The sequence below is a fragment of the Squalius cephalus genome (assembly GCF_949319135.1).
Source record: "Squalius cephalus genome assembly, chromosome: 8".
Lineage (NCBI taxonomy): Eukaryota > Metazoa > Chordata > Actinopteri > Cypriniformes > Leuciscidae > Squalius > Squalius cephalus.
Genome location: NC_137129.1, coordinates 15343752 through 15368116, shown reverse-complemented (window position 1 = coordinate 15368116; position 24365 = coordinate 15343752). Strand labels below are relative to the sequence as shown.

The following is a 24365-nucleotide window of genomic DNA, read 5'->3' as shown; positions in this document are numbered from 1 at the left end:
GTCTACTACACACACACACACACACACACACACTCACACAAGCACATGTGACGCGTGATATTTTCAGTATATGAGGACATGAACACATGAGCTCTCCAGAGCTGCTCTGAGAGTCACTTCACCAGCATTTCACCATTTCTTTTGATAAAACTATTTACAGATACACACAGAAACTCAAAAGGGCTTCACTACAACTGGAATATTTTTTTAAATACTGTATAAACTGTACAGTTTGCATTTAATTGTGAAGTTCTGGTCCAAAATGTTTTACGTAAAAAAGGGATATCATCACCGTTTCTTAGACCATACATATTTTCGTTGCGTTGTCTTTCTGTCTTTCTTTCTTGACTCTTTTAGTTTTAGGCTACCACATCTCTTCCGGCAGTTAAGCCACATACAAAAACATGTCATTGTTTCAGGACTCCAGTCGCTCTCTCTGTCTGTCTCTCTCTCTCTCACTCTCTCTATGTTCCCTTTTGATCTCTGCAAGGTGAAGCTTTTGGTTAGGTGTCATCTAAAAATTCCTTCTAAGCTGCTGTTCTCGTCACTTATTTTGCACACTCAAGTTTGTTATTTTAAAACTAGACGCACAACAAGCGGATGAGCGTTGTGATGCGAGATGAAGAATCTTCAACTTTTCAGAATGCTGCAAGCGCACCGCAGGTCATGTGACAAGAGCCAACCAATCTATTCGAAATTATTATCAGTTGGTAATGGTTATTCTACATTGCCTTTTCAGTTCTAATGGTAGTCTAATTAGGCTACCTCAGACAAATCCAGAGCCGTTGCGCAGGAGAGATGGTTTCACAGCAGAAGCTCTGTTTGCTGATGCTTGGGCCAACACTTAGAAGATCATCAGACTGGTCTTTGTCCACTCTGAAATAGGCTTTGAATATCTCATCGTCCAGGTGGAGCTCTTGGATTGGTTGGTGAAGCTCTCAGTGTTTTCTTGGCGTTTTCCTATTTTTAGATGCGATGTGAACTTCCCCTAGATGCAAGTTCTGCCATCCAAACCTTTATGTTCCAAACCTTTATGCTCCAAACCTTTATGCCTTGATTCTGTGGAACAAACAAGGAGGATTTTGCATAATGTCCAAGCTACCTAACATGGCACATCTTGATTAACTGTTTACATTTGAGGCATTCATCTGTCCAAAGTGACCCAGAATGTAACCTTGAGGTACAGTCGTCATATATATCATAAGTGTGAGCCTTGACATGATTTATTTTTGGTTGTGTGAGTCCTTGTGGACCATTTCTGTCAATGCTACACCACAGGAAAATCCAGTTGGGCTTTTTTTGGGGTCTCTGGCATGTTCCTCATGGCGCTCTGAGGTGCTTTTTGCTGGTGTGTGGTTGAGACCATCACAATTTGCATTGGTTTATTTGTATAGGTTAATTCAGATGTTCCCCTTCAAACATGCTGAGCGTCTCATCTTTAGCCTCGAAGAAGGAACATAATTTACACCCTCACCGACCGTTTACCCCGTGAGATCAGACAGAGTGCATGTGTGTACTCGAGTGTTTCTCACACCTCAACACCTGCCCTTGAACACCAAACGGTAACATGAGCAGGAAGTGGTGCAGGACATTCGTATCAGACTTTCATTTGTGGTTTTGAGAAAGAGCATTGCTTATCCATTGTGTAGATGGGGGAAAATGGAGTAAGAGAGGACCAAATCTATGTGCAATAATAATTATAATTAAATAATCTTAGAGGGATAATAGACTGGTTAATATTAGACTGGGATGATTTCAAACCAACTAAGCATTTACATGATTAATTAGATGTTGAATTTTTTGCTTTATTCCTGCTGAAATTGATCTTTTAAAGTGCATGTAAATGATGTTAAATGGCATTGGTTCTCATAAGTTTCATAACTGATCATCATGCTGCAAAAAAGTTGTATTTGTGAATTGTATAAATGTGATTATATCAGCGGAGGCTCTCGATGCGGAGCCAGGCGAAAATATGAACAAGGCTTCAGACTGCGAATGCTGAATTGATTTCTCTTTCATGTCTTCTTGCACTTGAATGGACATATTCACACAAAATTATGTCAAAATGCCTATTGGCGAGAGTATCCACATAAACATAGGCCTAGTTGGTTATGACTTAAGCGAACAGTTGAGAAATAAAACTCGTATAACAGTATATTGGATCCTGGCAGTTCTTTAAGTGACAGCAGCCTAATAAACCTGCATCTGTCTATTAATGTTAATGTTTCAAAGTTAATCAAACAACAAAGGACAAAGAAAAAAATCACTCTCTGCTTGTCTTTAACAATATTTTAAATTTATATGAGTTAGGCTAGTAGTTTTTGGTGTCATAAGCTTATTTGTTAAGGTAAGGCTATGGGTCAAAAACAATGAAAACAATAACCGGGCCTATTTAATTTAATTTAGGCTATGTGTTACATTTTTGTGTTAGGGCTATTGAAAATTTTGGCAAGGCTATTGAAAATTTAAACCACTGTCCTGACCTGGCCAGTAGAAAAAAATCCTTGGTGTTGAATCCTGAATATATTCTGTAGATAATATATTCATTTTTTATTACTGGATTCTTTGATTCTGTTTGTGCAAATTTGTATTCGCAAATTTTATGAAAGTGATTATCACTGAATAACTACTTTAGTCTAAAATTTTGCCCTGTTCCTAACACAAAGCTAACTTAATACTTCGGAAGATCTTGAATCTAATGCATGAGTCGTCTGAACTACCGTAACCTTTACAGTACGTTGCAGCATACCTTCTGAATCATCATCACAAACTTGCATCTGTTCAGCTGCATACGTGTCCCTTAAGGACATTTCCTTTTGTAGTGTAAGCAGAATGACATGAAGGTTTTGATAGTCAAATGAGTTGGGTTTTTTATGTGCTGCAATCACATATATTTGATTATTTTCAGTTTCAAAAGAAAGAAATACTATTCAGAGAAGGCCTGATTTATTCAGTGAGAAGATTTTTACTGTCAATTTTACTGGCAGCGCTGTGGAAGTCTAGTGCTGAAGCCCAATTTCTGGCCTTCCTGTAATTCTGTAGGTTTAGAGAAGTTGTTCAGCACTAGGCAAACACTATGTGCTGTACATTTTTGTGGTTTGTATCAGAACTAAAATAGGTTGGGTATTAACAGAAGCTTCCACAGATGTGTTTTGTTCTCAAACTTATTTAATTGATTTGGCATCAGCACAGTAATAGGTCATTAGCCATTTTACACCTGGTATTAACATGTCTCTTGTTTGATCTGGTAATAATGTGACCATTGAACGTGGTTTGATTGACCACAACAGTGTTTGGAGACTGTTCACACATGTATCCACTTGAGATTGGATCACCTGAGATAGATGTTTGGTGTTCTATAATTTATTATTCATTGGCTGCTCAACATCAGCTGTCAATCAAACCTGAGCCAATGGTTGTGGTGAAGCTCTTAGTGAATCGCAGACCAGCAGTTACAGATGAAAATCTCTTCATGCACTTTAGCGGTTATTTTTCTTTTCTCATTTTCTCTCTTTCTGTTTTATTTTGTGTATGTGGATACCTCTTTCCCTGCCTGGTGGAATCTGATCCGGCCGTCCATCTATTCATCCATCGATCTGTGGAACAACACGATCTGAATGCTCTCCAAAGTAGCAGTAAGTATGCATACAATCATTTTGTCATTTTGTTTTTGACACCCACTTGTCAGAGCAGAAAGGAAGTCAAACTGTCTTCACATGTTTTTCAAAAAACACCTAATACAAAGTATTGAGACGAGAGACTCTGCTATTCACTGTTGCTTAGCAAAATACTCTGTTCGTAAGCTCCACCAAGTTGTGGTTATCCATGTGGTTATTATAAAGATATGGGGAGGACTTTTTTTGTTTTGCACAAGCAAGCATTGACATTTTCTTCAGAAAATTGAAACGAATATCGTTTTTAAATGATCATTTGTCTTAAAGCCCATGCTTTTAACTAATTACATTATTATAGCCAAATTTCTATGCTATTGTTTAAGTGTTTTTGAAGATTCATCTTGTTAACAGTAATCATGTGTAGTCATAGATGGCCCCCTACGTGTTTCTTACTTGTAGTGTTTTGTCAAAATAGCATGACAAAGCCGTTGACTGTTTGGTTTTGGTCTACAGCAACAGAAGAACCTTGAGGGGTACGTGGGATTCGCAAATCTCCCCAACCAAGTGTACAGAAAGTCTGTGAAGAGGGGCTTTGAGTTCACTCTCATGGTCGTCGGTGAGTAGCTTCTGTCCAGTTCATCCCACTGCTTCCCACAGAATTCCTCTTTTTTTCCCCTCAAATTAAAGTTCATTTGTCATTTGAGGAGAATTATAACCAAATCCTGCAACAACCTATTTGGAATATCTGCTAGACCTTTTCTTTCATTTAAAAGTCATTTTCGATGAACCTTAAAATGGATAGTTCACCTGAAAAAGAAAATTGTCATTGTTCTGAATTTTCCTTGGAACACAAAAGAAGAAATTGGAGCTTGACATTTCTAATTCACTGGAATTAGAACAGTCTGTTAAATTTCTTCTTTTATGTTTCAGAGAAAATAATATAATATGGTTTGGTACAACCTGACAGAGTAAATGTTGACCAAATGTTCATTTATGGGTGAATTATCCCTTTTAAATAAAACATTGTATGTCCTTTTGAGGTTTGCGACATATGGGAAAAAGTTTGAATGAAACTTTAATCAAAGCAGTGTCAAAAATAGAGGGCTGGTGACCCAGCTATGTGGATTATATGCACTCATGTGTCTAGAGGTATATGGTTTCACACGGGCCGCTTCATGCCGGGCGCTGGCAGCTGTGCGCTGAAATGCATTAGTGATGGATTTCACATGGAAGAACAGAACGAGAGAGCAGGGCTCAAAGAAACGCGCATTCGAAACAAATGTGCTTCCCATCCTGCCATGGACCTGGGGTTTTTCCCCTCCCTTGGAATGTGTGTGTGAGCGTGGCCTTGTGGGTGGGAAGTTTCCTGTAATCCCATTCATTCAGCCTGGCCTGAGGACTAGTATCTACCTCCACCTTCAGCTCTTCAGACTCCAAACACAACACAACCTGAAACTGTCACTGACGCCCACCTGGGGTCACCTCACGTCCTGTTCATAATGGAAGTAATCCAGAGCAGAAGCTGTGTTTCTGACAGTTTTTCAGAAATCCATCTCCACAGGATTTTGGGAGGAGTGTTGGTGCAGCTGCGCCCTGGAGTTTCCCCCTCTGCTGCACGCTGGGCAGGAAACGAGCTTTTAGATGGCAATTTGGTGTACAGCGTGTAATTAGAATCGCAGGATAATTGAAGAACTGCAGCGCTGTCAAACACTTCCAGCTCTTTCTTTGGATGATAAAGACACAGATGTTGTTGTTCAGACCATTCGTCTGTTCTCAGTGGGTCTTACAATGTGGTCTTCTATGGTTTTAGACCTGTCTGTTGACTGGCAGTGGCGTAGAGTCATGAGTCAGGTGAAAGTCAATATTTACCAATTTACCATTTGTAAGGATTGACCTTGATCTTGGCTTGTGTAGAAGCTCCTCTCCTTCTCCTTCTCCTTCTCCTTCTCCTTCTCCTTCTCCTTCTCCTTCTCCTTCTCCTTCTCCTTCTCCGCCTCCGCCTCCGCCTCCGCCAAGGATTATGAGCTCTGTAAAGCCTTACTTCCCTATGATTGCTGAAAGATAATAGTTGGATTTGTATTCCAGATTTTAGATTTTTAAACTGTTTGACAGGAACATGTTTTACAGTGGTTGTAAATCAACACTGTACACAGTACTGATGAACCTTTAAAAGAAACTTTTTTTAAACACTGTATGGTCTAAATCAGGCACATTCAAATGGCGGACTGGGGTCCAGGACCGGACCCTTGCTTTGTTCGAACCGCACCGCAGTCATTTATTTTTTATAACAGTAGCAGAAACACGATGAGCAGTTACTTTCGATAATACACTGCAAAAAACAGCAATGCTGCAAATATAGTTATTTTTATCTGTCATACATACAGTATATGACTCTGACCGTTGAAACCAGATTTGTGACGTTTTTTCAGTATGTTAAGAGCATTTCAAAATAAGAACATACTTGTTATTTATAGATGGCAAGGAAAGACAACATAAACTTTGAAATTACTAGTTAACTTTGTTTTCTGCTCATGATGAGGGTGTTTTGATTGTGCATTGTTTGTTTTTAGTAGAAAATTATTTTAAGCAAAATATATAAATGGTCCAGACTTAAAGAGGAACAACCCTGAACCCACATACACTATATTTTCATGTCACATGGCCTTCTGCCTCTAAATATAAAAATAATGATAGCTTTGAACATCTGATCTTATCTTTTAATATTCATATAATGGGATCAACTGATTAAATAATAATTTATTTTTTTATAGAAAAAAACTATCAGATGCCACTGCTTTGGCTTTGAGGGCCCAGTATCCTTATCATTGATGACTATTTTGACTGCTTAGAATTTTTTTTCTTTCTTTTACAAACCACTACTGGTGCCCAAATGGAAATTTATGGCAATGGCAATTTATTTATATAGCACAATTAAATACAATTTACATTGTCCAATGTGCTTTACAGTAATTAATAAAAAATCATACAAACTAACAACAATAAAACGACAGTACAAATATAGATTTGAATAAAATATCATAAAATAAGTGCTTCACCAATTTAAAATAATAGTGAGATACAATGGAATGGTGCGTCAGCATGTGTTAAATGCCTTATCAAACAAATATGTTTTTAACTTGGATTTGAAAACAAATAACGATGAGGCCACTCTAATTGAAATGGGCAAGTCATTCCATAATCTAGGGGCAACTATGGAAAAGGCACGGTCATAACTATTCCAATAGAGTGGGACAGGTATGATGTCACTTTATATCACACTGGTTCCCTCGCCGAAAACCTAATAGGATTTTCCCATAGGCTTTTGGATTATTGCTAAAAACAAGCTCTGTGATCAAAAAAAGTTTGATACTTGCACGTTTTGTCCATCAAGATAATTATCACAGATGAACACAACTTTTAGGAATTTTGAAGCCTAAATGCAGTCTCCAGAAGTAAAAAGCTAAAGGTAGGCTATAAACAAACTACACCACGTTCCCACGAATTCAACGTCACCACCACTAAGCTTCCGACAACTCTTTCAGTTTTTATCTAAAAACATTTTCCCAGAATGTTTGAGTTAGAATAGTTTGTAAGAGCACAATTATAAACATAACAAGGCTGTAAAAGTGGACTGAGCTTACCTTTTTGGCGTGATGACATAATTTGTCCCCGACAGCCTCTGTAGTCCCATTTAGCCACTTGTTAGCAACCGCCTTTTTCAAGACACGCAACAGCTTCAAAAAATCACGACTGGGGTAATGCTGATGTAATATATATAATAATAACCAAAAATGTGATTTGTAGCCAATCACGTCAACATGCGTGATATATACAGTCCTGTGCAAAAGTCTTAGGCATGTTAATACCTATATAGAAAAAACTGAGACAAACTAAATCCAGAAGAACTGCGGGAACGTCTCCAAGATGCTTGAAGAAACCTTCCTGCAAAGCTACCTGAAAAACTATGCGCAAGTGTACCTGGACAAAAGCCGTTTTAAACGCAAAGGGTCGTTACACCATATATTGATTTGAATTAGTTAATAGAAGTTAAATCATAAATAAATTCAATTTGTGATTTTATTTTTGAGAGCATTCTCACTTTACAGCATTTTAACACAAGTGCCAATACTTTTCACAGTACTGTTACTGTAGCTTTGCAGGAAGGTTTCTTCAAGCATCTTGGAGACGTTCCCGCAGTTCTTCTGGATTTAGTTTGTCTCAGTTTTTTCTGTTTCTTCATGTTATCACAGTCAGACTCGATGATGGTGAGATCAGATCATCCTGGCTGCTGTCAGACTCCTTGTGCATACAGAAATCTCACTGGATTATTACAGTTAATGGCAAAAAGAATGTTTGGAAATGTAAACTGATATTTCCTACTGACACACTACAGCAAAAGATATAAATAACTGACTTAAAACCATTTTTTGGGGGGTGGGGGTGGGGGGGGGGGATATTAACATGCCTAAGACTTTTGCACAGTATTGTATCTTATTATATATATTATATATCTATATATATCTATTAGATGTATAATAAGATATATATCACGCACTTTGACGTGATTGGCTACAAATCACATTTTTGGTTCACTGGACTTTTAAAAAGAAAATACTCATAATGGTGTTGACTTGTGAATTTGCACATGGTTTGTCTGAAAGCATACTAAAAAAAACTCACATAGACCTATAAACAACATTAAAAATTAGATTTTCAGCACAGACGGTCTTTAAGTATGCGCTTTTACCAAAAAAGAGAAATATATATATATATTTTTTTTATTCACAAAATATCTTCACTTGTGCATAGCTCTCTGAATTTTTCTTTTTTGAGTGAACTATCCCTTTAAATGGCTCTTTCTGACAGCACACATAAACGGATCTTCTTTCCTGCATTCTGGTTTCATCCAAGCCAGTGAAAGTTCTTTGGAAGTTCGTGGTAAACTCTTTCCCTGCCAGCACAGGCCTGAGCTCTTCCTGCTTCCCAGCTTCCCCCACCCCTATCATTCGATGGGGAGTTCCTCTGGAATAAGCCCCCTGGTTTACACAGCTGTGGGATATTTCCTTTAAAGGAAGCGTGTTGGACCCTTACCGATCCGCCTGGTGGTCTTTGGGTTGAACTGCTCCAGTGGCATGACTCTCACCCCGCTCTTCTCTGGCATTCCGTAACACTTAACATCTCTTGTTTAGATTGCCTCCATTGAAACAGTTTGGATTTATTGTAGTGTTTGCTGTGTCTGAGAAGTGTTCTGTAATGGTTAATGTTGTGAAATACAGGAGGCTAGATGGATGCTTGTTGTGTGTTGTTTTTCATCTGCTCAAAGCAGGCCTGTTAGGATTTGACACAACAGTGAGTTTCGTAACGCACAGAGACAGGGCGGGTTACAGATACCGCAGTTTTGCATTTTTGGGCGGCTGACAGGAAAGCCCTGATCTATCATCATTGTTGACACAGAGTTCAATGAAGGACTCTGTAATTAGCTCTAGTGTTAACATGATAAACCTTCTACCCATAGTTACCTTTTTGTTCATTTATCAATGTCTTTATCTCCTTCCTCAAGGCTAAACTCTCACCGTCATGTTGTTCAAAACCTATATGGCTTTCTTCCTACAATGGAACTAGAATGTACCTTTTTGTACATTCTGTCAATTGCAAGTAAATGGAGAAAACTGACCAACCATAAACTTCCACATTATTTTTATGAAAAAAATATTTTTGTCTCTGTTATAATATGTTTGCTACAAATATGCAAGAAAAAACAAACAAATAACGTAATAACTGTTTCAGACACAGAAAGTGAACCTGCATCTCTCACAATTACTTAGTAATGTGGTTCCTCATATTTTCATTTTGGAGGCTTAATATTTCACATATGGATCACCGGAAGAAAATATTCAGACATCTTATACAGTATATGCTTTTGATGGTAAAAATTCAGCTCAATCAGATGTTTTCTTTACTTGTAGACAGATTTGCGCACATCAGCATTGGTCAGACTATTATTCTTCAAATCTGCGGATTCTGATTGGGTGTGAGGGTTTTTATTCATCAGCTGAAAAAAAAAAAACATTCTGAAAGTTATTCCAACAATTTCATTATAGCTGTTGTGAACTTCGCTGTTCTGATCAGGCTCTATATTAACACTGTGTATCAAGTTTTGTTAAGGTTGCGTTCAGGACATATAGGTCAATTCATGAATAATGAGTGACACCAGGCCATTTAATTCACTAATAACTTTGCAACGCTTCAGTGAATCAGAATTATTTTTGTAACTTTTTGCCACCACCATCCCTTGCTGCTGTGTGCCTAATTTGGTGAAGATCTAACCAACAGCCTAGGAGAAGTTTGAAAAAGCAGGTTTTTAAGAAAATTCTAATTGTCTGATTTTATGGCGTGAAATAAAGTTATGATCCAAAACATGAACCATACACTTTTGGGGCAGAAAAATAAAGAAAAAACTCAAACTCACTAGGGTACCAGTGCGTTCTGTGCTTGGACCCCTAAATATACAATCTACTCCTGCAACGCTGCCAACCTGAAGCTTGCATGAGCTTGCGTTTCCGGTCTCTCGCATTCACATGCATATGAATGGAAGTCAATGAAGTGAAAGTGTAGTGTGATTTTGCCCTTTACACGCTAAAGCCAATTGTTAATCTTATCCGATGTTTGCTTTTTTATTATTATTTTGAACCCTGCATGGATCACAGAAGAAACAGCAGAATATTTACATCGTTCCTTTCCATACAATAAAAATGTATGTTAATGGCTGCTGTTGAATTCCAAAAAGGACAAAGGAACTCATGGGTGCAGGCAGCTCTTAAATCTTAACTAACTAACTAAGAAACTACGTAGTTTAGCATAATTGCAGCAGCATTTATCCTTTTTGGAGCTTGGAAGCATTTGTCCACTATGGAAATGAACAACATGAAGAACATACTTTTTGCGTTGTAGAAAGAAAGTCATACAGATTTGAAGTGACATGAGTATGAGTTAATTGAGTATAATGTTTATTTTTAAAGATTTTGTACTAAATGACTGTCCTTAAACAGCTGCAAGTTACTCCTACAAGCCACAATTCCATAAAATCTTCTGTTTTTTTATGTGGATTTCTTGTAGCAGGAAAATTCTTTACTCTGGCAGCCCTATTATCCAGTATCATGTGTCTTCCAGCAGTAACTCCACCATTGTGACTGTTTTTCTGGTCTCTCAGCTGCACTGGTTCCAGTCCAGAGAAGGGCAGAAGTGCATCCCAGTACCCGCTTCGCTCCACCACTCGCTGCCTGCTTTTATTGTTTCCCTAATTCATTATGACATTTTAAAGAAGACCGTATTTCACTCACTGTTTTCAAAGACCACATTCAGAGAGCAAAAATAAATCCTGTTGGGTTTGCCCTCATTCTGCTCAAAGAGCAGTTGGTTTTTGCATCCCTCCAGGCTGTGAGTGGAAGATGTTTCTTTTGCAATGGTGAGGTCACTGTTGTTCTGCCCTTCTGGAAAACATTTAGGATTTGAAAAGAAGCTTTTCTTTGTTTGAAGGTTCTCTCCCTGTTTTACGTGCTGCTTTGGCTGGCTGTGGAAGTGGCACAGGGTTGGGCACTTGTTAAAGGTCAGGAGAGAAGCCCAGCGCTGCTCTGTGCCAGCATGCACCCAGTTTCCTTCACACTGTCCTCTTTGTTCCAGGCCTTACAGGAACCACGTTGCCAAGCATCCAGTTGATGGATTGCTCACGGATGCTTGGAGGAATTGTTCTGTGTAAAAGTCAATTGTTGTTGGAGACGTGCATTGTGGAGAAGCACTTGAAGTGTGTGGAAATCAAATGTCAGCAATATTTTTGTTTAACACAGAGTGGGATGAGTTACCTTTTTGGCACATTACAAACTACACTTATACATTTGCTCTTGAGTAATTTTTGGGTTACTCCAGGTGGTTGCTAAGGCATTTCTTGGTGCATGCTAGGTTGTTTTGTGTAGTTGCTCGTTGACATACACTACCGTTCAAAAGTTTGGGGTCAGTATTATTTTCATTATTATTATTTGAAAGAAATGAGCACTTTTATTCAACAAGGATGCATTAAATTGATCAAAAGTACCAGTAAAGACATTTGTAATGTTGCAAAAATTTCTATTACAAATACATGCTGTTGTTTTGAACATTCTATTCATCAAAGAATCCTGAAAAAAAAATGAATTATGGTTTCCACAAAAATGTTGTAGCATAACTGTTTTCAACATCCCACCCCACACTTTTGAACAGTAGTGCAAGTCATAAGAGTTCACCCTCATGATGGATTTATTGTCTACTAGGTGAAAAATCATAAGTCTAGTTGGTTAGAAAAGATACCGTGTACCTTTTCTAAACAACCCAGGTCATTTGAGTTATTCATATCCATAGTACAAACTTTAACATTCAATTAATCCAGCACAGTTTAACACTTAGGGTTAAAGGTTAAGAATGAGTGATGGAAACACCACTTATAAAGTTTGTCAAGTTTTTTGAGCATCCTCTTTGTTTATCTTGGTTCTCAGCACAACCTCTGGTTCTTCTCCTGGTTTGTACTATATCATGTTGAGTCTGAGTTTCAGACTGTTTAAAATTTCTCTCCATCTATCCAGATAAATAGTTGTATTCTCTTGTGGTTTATGGAATTTCACAAATTTCAGATGCTGTCTGCGATTCTCAGACTCAAGCTGGGAACAACCCCATATAAGTTAATGTCAAAGCTGATTACATTATGCCACTCCTCTAGACTGATTTCCTGTTTTTGGAGTTAGGTTTAAAAAACTGAAACATCTCAGACATTCCAAGTGCTAAGTTTTGGTAGATTTGAAATTGTGTGTCTTATAGGGCCCTATGGTTTCCACCAATGCGGAAAATGCATACAAAATCGTGTAATCCAGTTCTTAAAATAGAATTTATTGTATAACGATGTGGAATGTCACAGAATTTGGCAAATTTCTAATTAACAAATCAAAAGTAGGGCTGTATATTAATAATCAAACCTCCATTGTGCAGTACTTCATTTGATACAAAAAAAGGATTTTGTTAAATGAATTGTTTTATTTTATTTTATTACATTTTAAAAGATTATTGCAAGTGATTTAAAACCAATTAAACCATTAAAATGGAAAATGGAATTTGTAAATAAATAAAACATATTTAATTGGGCCCTAGCCTATGTAAGAGGAGAATGTGTAGAACATTGTGAATGATGGCTGTACAGATAGATTGTGTGGAAATCTGCAGACTCAAATTCCACACAGTCCTTGTTCACAAACAACAGAAGTGATGAGTGAGTCACGTCCTGATGTAATGTCTTATTCTCTGTCCTGCAGGAGAATCAGGTTTGGGAAAGTCTACACTCATCAACTCCCTGTTCCTGACAGACTTGTATTCACCAGAGTATCCCGGACCCTCTCACAGAATCAAGAAAACTGTTCAGGTAAGATCCACTCAATATATGGATGTATCCTCTTTTTACCATGAGATCACTATAAAGCACTACAGTGGTGACCTATTTTGTTGGCCAATCTGTAAGTTCGCATCACCCTGGTTCCCTCGACAAAATCCCAATTGGAGTTTTCCGTTGGCTTTTGGATTATTGCAGAAAATAAGCTCAACTAAAGTTTGGTTCTTACATTATACATTTTTTAAGGCTAAATATAATCTACACAAGTAAAAAGCTAAACATAATCTATAAACAAACTACACCATGATCGTATGACTGCAGTGTCACCACCATTAAGCTTCCGACTACTTAATTTAAAGACATTTTTCCTAAAATGTTGAGTTAGGATAGTTTGCAAAATGATTCATTATATAATGATTATAAACACAATGAGGCTGTGAAAGTGGACTTGTGAGTAGAGGAGTTTAACTGTTTTGTGTGATGCCGTTTAATGTCCCAGACAACCTCTGTAGTCCCATTTAGACACTTGTTAGCTCTAGCAGCCATGATATTACTTATGTATTTAATGTCATAGAATAAAATGGGAAAATATCTCTAGCTTTAGTCGAACACAGACCTTATTTCAGGCATTTAACCAAAAACCCATTCAAAAAACCCACTGACTTCAGGACGATGGATTCAGAAGTGCTAAAATGTGTCTCGTTTTTGGGTTTGGCCTACAAAAATATGTCATCCTGCAGCACTTTATAGAGCTGTTTCTCGCATCTGGATCACATATGCCTCAGCCTGCCATGTGTTAGGTCTGAATCTTTTGCAGAATCAGCAGTATTCTAGCATCAGCCTAGTATCAAACCTTTACTTAGGAGCTCATGCTAAAGACAGCTTCCCATTTCTCTAAAGGCGCTTTTCCACTGCAAGGTACGCGTCGGTACGGCTCACTTTTTGGTGTTTTTCCATTGCATGGTATGGCTCACTTAAATAGTAGCACCTTGGTTGAGGTTCCAAACGAGCCGATACTAAAATGTGATGTGTAAACACTGCAGATCACTGATTGGTCCGAGAGAATTGTCACTACCAGCCGCATTGGATTTGCGACACGAGACACCAAACCCAAACAAACAAACTTCTTTGTCTCGCAGTGAAAAACATCCACATGCCGAGAATCAAGAAAACCTTTCCATATAAATGCTCCATTGCTCCTGTGTTGTCGCATTTCCGATAATGTCAGTAGAGGCGGCGCAACTATAACGATCAGTCTATACTCCCACCCACTTTGAAGCAGTACTAAACTGCAATGGAAAAGCGAGCCAAGCCGTGCCATGCCGAACCATTTTTTTTTTCCATTTATATACTTTTTAACCACAAATGTTAGTCTTGCACTAGCTTTGCCACGTAGATATAAACACATAAACCTTACCCCACGCATTGCGTAATCACGTTGGAAAGCTCATGCATAATAGGCGGTAAACTCAATCCAATTTTCTCCTCCAACTTCAAAATCGTCTGACATCGTTGTTACCTTTTTTTTCTTTTTTGTAAAGGGCGTTTGTAGTCTTTGCACGTTCACTTTGTAATCACTAGGTCGGTACTTCCGCCTGTCACGTGTGACCTTTCCAATGTGATTACGTAATGCGTGCCGCATCGCAGTGCTAGTGCAAGACGAGCATTTGTGGTTTAAAAAGTATATAAATGTTTCTTTTTTTTTCTTTTTTTTCTTCTTTTTTTTTAATGACCAGCCGCATACAAACGCCTGCTTCGGATTGGAATCTCCCTTAATGGTGAAATACTCTTTAAAGTTCCCTTCGCAGCACATATATGGTTGAATGGAACCCACCCCTCAACTGAGCGTGTCAGATAAGAGAGACATGCAAAATGTGCAGAGCAGGGAGGAACAAGGACTTGAATTGGGAGCCCCTGCTCTAAAGGAAGGAATATGTGATGTGGCCTGCTGCTAAAATACCAAACACCACCTGTCAATCCAGTGAGCATTAGAACTGGATTGACAGGCATTGGCAATCTCTATCAAACACAGGTGTGACCCATGATCCCTCACATGGTTTTGTGGTATGTGGTTTGTCAGCTATTGTAAAGAATGCAGTGATTACAGTGCCACACACATTTCTGGTGTTTTTGCAGTCAACAAGACATGATACATGTCTTAGTGGCTGTGTGGACCAATTTCATGAGGTCTTTTTTTGTTTTTGTTGTTGTTTTTTATCTTAAACATTGTAGATTAGTACATCTGTGAGGAACACTATGCAAAAGTTTGAGATGATTGTTGCATTATGTAACTGTGTCATCATATGACTGTCATGACACAAAGATCAGTTTGCACATGATGTACTGGAATCTTTTGCAGTCTCACAGAAATCAGCCCCATTTACTTGATGTTCAGGCAGTTAACAGTCCCAAATAGCATTACAGTATATGATGTAATGTGGCTAAACTAGGGTAAAAAATTTTATTGCGATTTTTCTGATTAAAACTGCGACTGCAGTAAAAAAAAAAAACTCCAGGTTTGCCGTGCTTGTTTGCAGGGCTTCACTATTTGGCCAAAATGTTGTGGTGTTATATATCAATGTGGCTAAATGGTAATAATAATAATACTGGCAGATAATGAGCTGCTCACATGTAAACGAACACAGTGCTGCACTTCACTCTGAAACACACAGCGCATATATTTAATTAATTAAATCGCAGTCTTTGAGATTTGGTAATCGCACTAAGCCATATCACAATTTCAATTTTATTTCAATTAATTGGGCAGCCCTAGGCTTAACAAATTGATCTCTAATTAGAATGTTTCCATTGAGTCTGATAATGTCTATGTTGATAGATCAGGAAATGATACTTTAGTAGAAATGGGTCAGTTTTGATATCATACTGCTCTTGGCTTATGTCAGGTGAAGGATTAGGTTTATATCTGGATTAATCTTGAATATCTGAATATCTGGGAAACAGTTTCCATTGAGATGCCCTTTAATCTAGTCACCACTGCCACACATCTGATGAGATGAACATGCTAATTGAATAACATGACATGCTGTTACACTGTAGATATGAAAAAGCAGATGATGCATTAGCAACTGTTGCTAATTGCTCTCATACATCATTGTGTCTGCCACATTGGAAAGGTCAAAAGCTGCCCATAAATGTGTGCAAGTAAATTGACAGATGCAGTGTTATTAATGCTACCCCCCCCCCCCCCCCCCCATACAAATTTGTAACCATGGCAACCATCTCATTGGTCTGATTACAGAATGTGCAGATTCATGGAGAATAATACAGCCTTGATTTGGGCTGGACGATATTGCTGAAAATATAGCTCAGTTTTATGTTTTTGTTTCTTGAGCAGCAAATCAGCATATTATAATGATTTCTGAAGGATCATGTGACACTGAAGAATGTGTAATGTGAATGGCTGCTGAAAATTCAGCTTTACCAGTACAATTACATTTTTACAATATATTACAATTTGAGTGAGTGAAATGAGTTTACATGCTGATAAAATGCCAGTCTAAGAATCTGAAGCCTCTGCTGTCAGATAAAACTGATCGTGTCTCTGTTCTATCCTGTACAATGAACTTGTGTGTGGCTGTTTTCCTCAAGAGAATTCTGGGAAGTGAGTCAGAGAATCAGCATGTGAGTGATTTGTTCAGGAAGAGAAGCTTCATCACTGACGTTTCACACTTTTGCGTTACTCTTTGCAAACTGAAGAGCTCAAGATCTGTGTGTGTGTAATAGCTGTGATTATGATGGCACACATTAACCGCCCACTCTGTGGTCTGGCATCAGTGTCCTGACTATTTCAGGCCTGTGTGTGTTTATTTGGCAGCACTCATTGAGACTAGTTATGTTGTTTATGTAAAGTGTTGGCAGCTCTAACTGGATATGTTTGCCATTGAGATGTGAATACATTGTGACAGGTTGAAAGATGAGTGTGTGTGTGTCTGTTCAATCCCTCAATACAGCAGTTTGTCTGTTTATCTTAAACTCAAGTAGTATGTCAATACTGCTAATCAACAGTGAGTGAACATGTCTGGCAACATTTAGAAGGAAATATTAGTGTATAAAACGTACTGCAGACTTTTGCGGTCAGATATATGAGTGTGTTGAAAGCTGAGGGTTTGGCAGAGCAGTGATGTGTCCAGACTTTCATACCTGTGGACATCTGAACCGTTTTTTGCCCTCTGTGATATCAGACTCTGACAAGAGATGCTTGAAGGAGCAGTGAAGCTCTTCATCAAGCCTTTATCCTCTGTTCTGCTCCACCTTTTCTGACCTTTTCAGTGGAGCATGGATAACTTAAGCACTGACCTCTTTGAAAGACAAAACAATGACTTTGTTCATTTTCGTTGTGACTTTAAGTGCACCAGTTTTACTCTTTCAAATGAGAAGTCCTGAAATGCATTGCAAATGTGTTTTATTGTTGACTTTAAACCACACCCCAAATTACTAACTTAATTTGGGCTGGTGTTTATTTCTGACACCATATGTCTGACACTTGCTTGAGATATTTATCCTGACAATTTCCTGTGTCAGTTCAGGTGAGAAGAGGACAGCCCACGCCAGCTGCTGACAATTTGTGGCTTGGTGAATACAATCACTTTTTCATCAACAAAGGAAGTACAAAAACGTACCCACTCCAGTCCAGTCACAGATGGAATTTTAGACCATTATGAAGCCAGTCAAGATGTTCTCACCATTTGTGCACCGTTGCTGAGTGATTACACTGGTGTGGTGCAATTATCAGGATGATATCATTGATGTGGAATTGTTTCGTAAGACAGAAGACGTGGGCTGGGTGATCACACCTCAGATTATTGTGATGCTTTTTTCAGGAATGCACAGCTAAAGTTCTAGGCAGATCTTGACCAAAGTTCCATATTACTTTGCTAGATTAAGTTATTTCAAAGGTCTTTACAGACTACAGCAGCTGAAGAACCAAAACCTTTGACTGAGCAAATAAATATAAATAATATAGGAAAATGACAAACTATTTCCTTGATTTTCCAACTAAATTCCCTTTTATTATCTATAGAAAGCAGGCTTTCTCCCGCTCTCACTCTCAAACGCACACTCACACAGTACAGACACATGGAAACTTGTCGTGTGCTGTTAGTCCTACACACATGAGCATTTTATGGACAAAAATGTCAAATGTCTTAAAATAAAGTATATCTGAACAGTGTCTTGAGTTATGGTAACTGTAGTATAAACGGAATAATTGACTCTGGGTTGTTGACTACCGTGACCGCATTACTACCTCGGCTGTGCATTATTTTTCAAATAATTCAACAGTCCGTCGTCAATTACTCCTTTACAAATTTCACAGTTCTGGCTCATTTTAGTAATTTTGAGGAGGAGAAAATGTATAATTTCAGATTTCAACAAACAAATTAGAAACAAATTCTGTTAATTTCTTAAAGATAAAACAACAGATTTACATTATAGTTTGCAAGTTTGCTTTGTGTTGCTTTGTCTTAACACACTTTGTATTTAGTTTTTTTTCTCATGTCATTTGCCACGTCTATGAAACTGGATATATATATACATGAAAAGGTGTGTTTACAAAGACTTTTAATCTTAAGAATCAATCACATGCTTGTTTGTTGAGTCACATGCTCAGACACAGTCTTGAAAATTAACTGGTAACAGGTAACTCAGGTAACATTGTGATTTCCAGGCTTTTAAAAGTCATGAAGATGAGTTAACCATACCATAACCAGTTAACACATTTCTTTTCACTTTTTTTCTATTTTTCTGTAATGGTTCATCAGCTGCTCGATGGTGTTTTAAGCCCCCAATGGCTCCTTAGAGGCAGCTAACCCTACCCTCAACCTTAAACCTACCCATCCCCTCGTTGCCTTGAAGGCGCCGTTGGGGGCTTAAAACACCAAACACCTCATCAGCTAGTACAATCTATATAAAATTATTGTCAATAATTTTAATCGAGTAATCTAAACGACAAGAAAAGTTAAGGGAAAATCATGGAAATTCTCTGGTCAAAGGGTGAAGGGTTTTTGAAAGTATGTTTTTAAAGCTCACTTCACAGTGAGCAAGTCCAGCTGCTTTCTTGAGTTACAAAGTCGAGTGTTGTTTCAGGCTGCCAGGTCTGAAGACGGGCAGCTCTCAGAGGTGTGATAAAAATCATACACAGGAAGTATTATGAGGAAGTACCATTGACTGTGTTAGTCTTGCGGTTTCTTGGCAAAGGCAGGTTATGACATGGCAAGGTGAATATCGAGCCCATGCAGTTATTTATGTTCTTTTTCCTTTTACAAACATTGTCACTGTCACATGAATAAACGGTTGAAGTCTTCAGAAATAGATGTTAAAACAGCAGCTCATGTTTGAATAGACATCACAGTTTCTCTGTCAGAGCCTTCCTTAGCATCAAGCCCAGCCAAATATTTTTTCAGTTGTTGCCTGTAGCATGTGTCTTCACTCATTTGCAGAGGAATCAGAGGGCTGCAGAGGAAACGCTGTCTTTCTGGTTTCTCAGCATAGCTAAATAACAGCGGTGCTATATCATCTACATGTCACTGCATGCTCATTTTTGCTCTTCCAATTTGTACAGGACCCATATCACTCCATGACTTCTACTTAAATTCATCAGAACAAAATAGGATGTCTGCAGTGTAGTTGTACTGAGCGTAGGAATGTGTGCGATCCTTTTTAAAGGGCGTGGAAAGGGCATTTAAATTTCCAAAAGCACAACTGGACCCGCCTGTCCGAAATTCTCATTGTTCAAAAAATACCAAACTACATTGGAGCAAAACTTTGGTTACCCTTTTGTTTTTTCTCTGCACCCTTGCAATGCCTTGAAATCAACGGATTTGCTAATTCTCTTACTGAGCATAATGCTAGTAGGCAGCCTTAGGGGCCGTTCTCACCGAATGCGTTGTTTCGGAGTTGCGAGAAGTAAATGGGGGAAAAAAGCGTGAGGTCTTGAGACTTGTTGGACTTATTTAAACTTGAGCACTGCTTTATTTTTTAAATGAGATGCCACAAAATACACAAGCACAATGGTCAGACGTGCATCTAGCCATGTAGAAAAATAATGTAAACATGCACTAAATGAACAAATTTTACCATTGCACTAACGTTCAACTTTCAAAAAGACCTTTTTCCATTCCACAGCTCGCATCTTGCAAAAATGTGTTCTGTGTGTGGCCTCCTACGATGTTGCCAGCAATATTGAGAGCACTTTACTTCAACCAAAATACCTCATTTGTTGAAATGAGTCAGTTAGGCTCAATTTATTAAAAGGAATTAGACCGTTCTCAGGGAAGTGAATTCTTTTTGAAATGTGTACCCATTAGCTTGGACCACAGCTTCTGCTTTGTTTACTTCAGTAACAAGGGATTTTAGCCCTGCGTAGGACGCCATCTTCAACCACCTCTCTTAAATATCTCAATGCTGTGCTAGATTCAATGCTTTGAACTTCACAAGCTTCATGAAATTCAATGACTTGTTTTTACCTTTCACTTGCTTTTACCTTTCACTTGCTTACTGCTAACAAAACTTAAACACCTAAAAAGCTAAACACCGGACTGATATAAATTTGTGCATTAGTCAGATTGTCAGTCAGAGGAAGTGCAAGGGGGGGAACTTTTTCCCGGTTCTCAGACCGTTAGCTACTTTTTATTGTGGTTTGTATTGCTTTTTTTATTTCTGAGAGACGAACGGTTGTGATGAAATGTGGTAGTATGCGTCTCAAGGAAACCAATGTGGTTTTTTCTTTATGGGTTTGTTACTGGAGCAAGGTGTCTCGTTTGCACCGTTTTACAGGCAGGTGGTGAGCAAGGTGTCTTGCTAGGTGATAAGTCACACTTAAAGTGCGGTCTGTCTTTGCATGTGCCATTATTAGCTCCAATGTTTGACGTGCCAACCCAAACTTCACCCCAAATGTTCTGTGGTACACCTCTGTGGGTGCCTGTTTTAGTGCCATGTCAGCCCTAAATAAATAAAATAAAATAAATAAATAAATAAATAAATATAATAATAATAATAATAATAATAATAATATATTTTTATTTATTTATGTTCATGTCCAGCCAAATGAATATGTGCTTTTAAATGGTTATGCTAGTGATGGACTGATATGAATTTTTCAATTTAAACACTGTAACAAAGGTTTGTTGATAAGGGAAGAAGGAGGTGGGGACCAGTGAACGTTCAACGTAACTTTAAACACAAAATAAACAAACAACAAAACGAAAGTAACAAAAGAAAAGTAAAGTGGCAGCCCCACACGGACGACTGCCGCATAAACTAAAACAAAACAACAACAAAAGTCCAGGCCTGGTCCTCTCTCATTCTTCACTGTCATCACTCCTCCTTTTATCCTTCCGGAGTCCTCCGGGGGACTCGAGACCGGTGTAGCCGCATGTGACACTCATTAGCACTCGCGCCACCGGCCTCGCTTCTTTCCCACGGCTCTTGGCCCCTCCCTGCTTGTCACAATGATATTGTCCATCTATATATCAGTCCATCAAATTGAACTATTTATACACATGCAACATGTCTTCAAGAATATGACTTACTTACACTTACTTGTTGGATTTTATAGATGCGCATTTCTCTGCATTTTTATCAGCATTAAAGGTCAGAGGTCAGCAGTATGATGTGTATTGCATATGATGTACAGTGGGGAGAACAAGTATTTGATACACTGCCGATTTTGCAGGTTTTCCCACTTACAAAGCATGTAGAAGTCTGTAATTTTTATCATAGGTACTCTTCAACTGTGAGAGAGACGGAATCTAAAACAAAAATCCAGAAAATCACATTGTATGATTTTTAAGTAATTAATTTGCATTTTATTGCATGACATAAGTATGTGATGCATCAGAAAAGCAGAAGTTAATATTTGGTACAGAAACCTTTGTTTGCAATTACAGAGATCATACGTTTCCTGTAGTTCTTGACCAGGTTTGCACACACTGCAGCAGGGATTTTCAGATACGGACTTTCAGCTCCCTCCAAAGATTTTCTATTGGGTTCAGGTCTGGAGACTGGCTAGGCCACTCCAGGACCTTGAGATGCTTCTTACGGAGCCACTCCTTAGTTGCCCTGGCTGTGTGTTTCGAGTCGTTGTCATGCTGGAAGACCCAGCCACGACCCATCTTCAATGCTCTTACTGAGGGAAGGAGGTTGTTGGCTAAGATCTCGTGATACATGGCCCCATCCATCCTCCCCTCAATAAGGTGCAGTCGTCCTGTCCCCTTTGCATCCCCAAAGAATGATGTTTCCACCTCCATGCTTCACGATTGGGATGTTCTTGGGGTTGTACTCATCCTTCTTCCTCCAAACATGGCGAGTGGAGTTTAGACCAAAAAGCTCTATTTTTGTCTCATCAGACCACATGACCTTCTCCCATTCCTCCTCTGGATCATCCAGATGGTCATTGGCAAACTTCAGATGGGCCTGGACATGCGCTGGCTTGAGCAGGGGGACCTTGCGTGCGCTGCAGGATTTTAATCCATGGCGGCGTAGTGTGTTACTAATGGTTTTCTTTGAGACTGTGGTCCCAGCTCTCTTCAGGTCATTGACCAGGTCCTGACGTGTAGTTCTGGGCTGATCCCTCACCTTCCTCATGATCATTGATGCCCCACGAGGTGAGATCTTGCATGTTGCCCCAGACCGAGGGAGATTGACTGTCATCTTGAACTTCTTCCATTTTCTAATAATTGTGCCAACAGTTGTTGCCTTCTCACCAAGCTGCTTACCTATTGTCCTGTAGCCCATCCCAGCCTTGTGCAGGTCTACAATTTTATCCATGATGTCCTTACACAGCTCTCTGGTCTTGGCCATTGTGGAGAGGTTGGAGTCTGTTTGACTGAGTGTGTGGACAGGTGTCTTTTATACAGGTAATGAGTTCAAACAGGTGCAGTTAATACAGGCAATGAGTGGAGAACAGGAGGGCTTCTTAAAGAAAAACTAACAGGTCTGTGAGAGCCGGAATTCTTACTGGTTGGTAGATGATCAAATACTTATGTCATGCAATAAAATGCTAATTAATTTTTTAAAAATCATACAATGTGATTTTCTGGATTTTTGTATTAGATTCCGTCTCTCACAGTTGAAGTGTACCTATGATAAAAATTACAGACCTCTACATGCTTTGTAAGTGGGAAAACCTGCAAAATCGGCAGTGTATCAAATACTTGTTCTCCCCACTGTATGTTGGTGAGTGCTTATGGAGATCACAGTGAGACATGAGTGGAAAGCTCACCAAAACAGTGTAGTTTGATGAATCTGAGGTCACCTGCTGACCACAGAAAGTAAAGCGCACAGGAATCCGCCACACGCCCAGCAGCAGGTGTGCGGCAGCAGGCATCGTCACGCTCGCCTGGAAAAAACACTGTTTGCATTCCAGAGCCGACGACCTCCTCAGAGCAATTTCTCCTAAATTCCTAGCCCTAAAATCATTTCTACATGTTTTTTTCTTTCCATGGTTCTGTGGAGTTGGTAATTTACTGAATGACAGATCTTTGGTGGCTGCACGTACGCCTTAGCGCATCGTGTTGCTCATGTTTCCAAAACATCCCCATGGCCTCTCAGATAGTGCTTAAGGTTTCGAAAACAACACCTCGACTGAGAAGAAAGAAACGTAGCCAATGTGCTCTCATGTTGCGTGTTTTTTACCTTGGTAGGCTACTATGATGCCTGAGGGAGAAGAGAGTGTGTTTAGAAAGAAGACATTCACCCAAATTGTCTGTCTTCCATGGAAAACAAAAAATATATATTTTGAAGAATGTTCATGCTGCCCTTCTCCATTCTATTTCTTTCAAATAAGCCATTCAGTGCTTTTGTGAGGATTTATAGTTTTTATAGTAATTATAGTTTCTTTTGATGGCCGATGCCAATATCTTAAAGAGCAGTGTGGATGATATAAAGATGATATACATCACAATATCATCTTTATATCATCCACACTGCTCTTTAATTGCAACAATTGTTGCAATTAAAATTATATTTATTTTACCTGATAGTTGTTGAAATAATTGGCAATAGATCATTTTTAAATCAATCAACTTAAAAAAATAATAATAACTTGGTTTTAAAAAAAATCAGTAAAATAAACATTTTTACTTCACACAGTGTTAACACACAACATGAAGGACATATGTCATCAGTTTGAACTTGCACGCTCTCTAAAAACAGCCTCGGTTCAGGATAAGTGTAGATCCTCCATCCCAGTTGCTTGGAAGACGAAGTTGGCTACATTTCTTTTTTGGGGGTTGTGCTTCATGAAATGAATGTCCTGCACTTGGCTTAGTGGTGGCCGTCCGAGCTGTGGAATGTGGAGGGCTGTTTGGGAGGAAATCATAAAATGC

At 38.7% G+C, this 24365-nt stretch overlaps 1 protein-coding gene across 11 annotated transcripts in view; it reads left to right on the top strand.

The window, feature by feature from the left end:
• septin7a (septin 7a) overlaps positions 1-24365 on the top strand; it is a 46436-nt gene that overhangs the window by 4037 nt on the left and 18034 nt on the right. For 4 of the 11 annotated variants that reach the window (XM_079880086.1, XM_079880085.1, XM_079880094.1 and 1 more), the window contains exons 2-3: positions 4128-4230; positions 12947-13053. In XM_079880086.1, the coding sequence (XP_079736212.1) occupies positions 4221-4230; positions 12947-13053 (117 nt within the window). In that variant the 5' untranslated portion in view covers positions 4128-4220. Of the gene's footprint in view, positions 1-1707; positions 3636-4127; positions 4231-12946; positions 13054-24365 lie in introns of those variants that run through there. The other 7 variants (XM_079880090.1, XM_079880089.1, XM_079880087.1 and 4 more) reach the window with 4 other exon arrangements.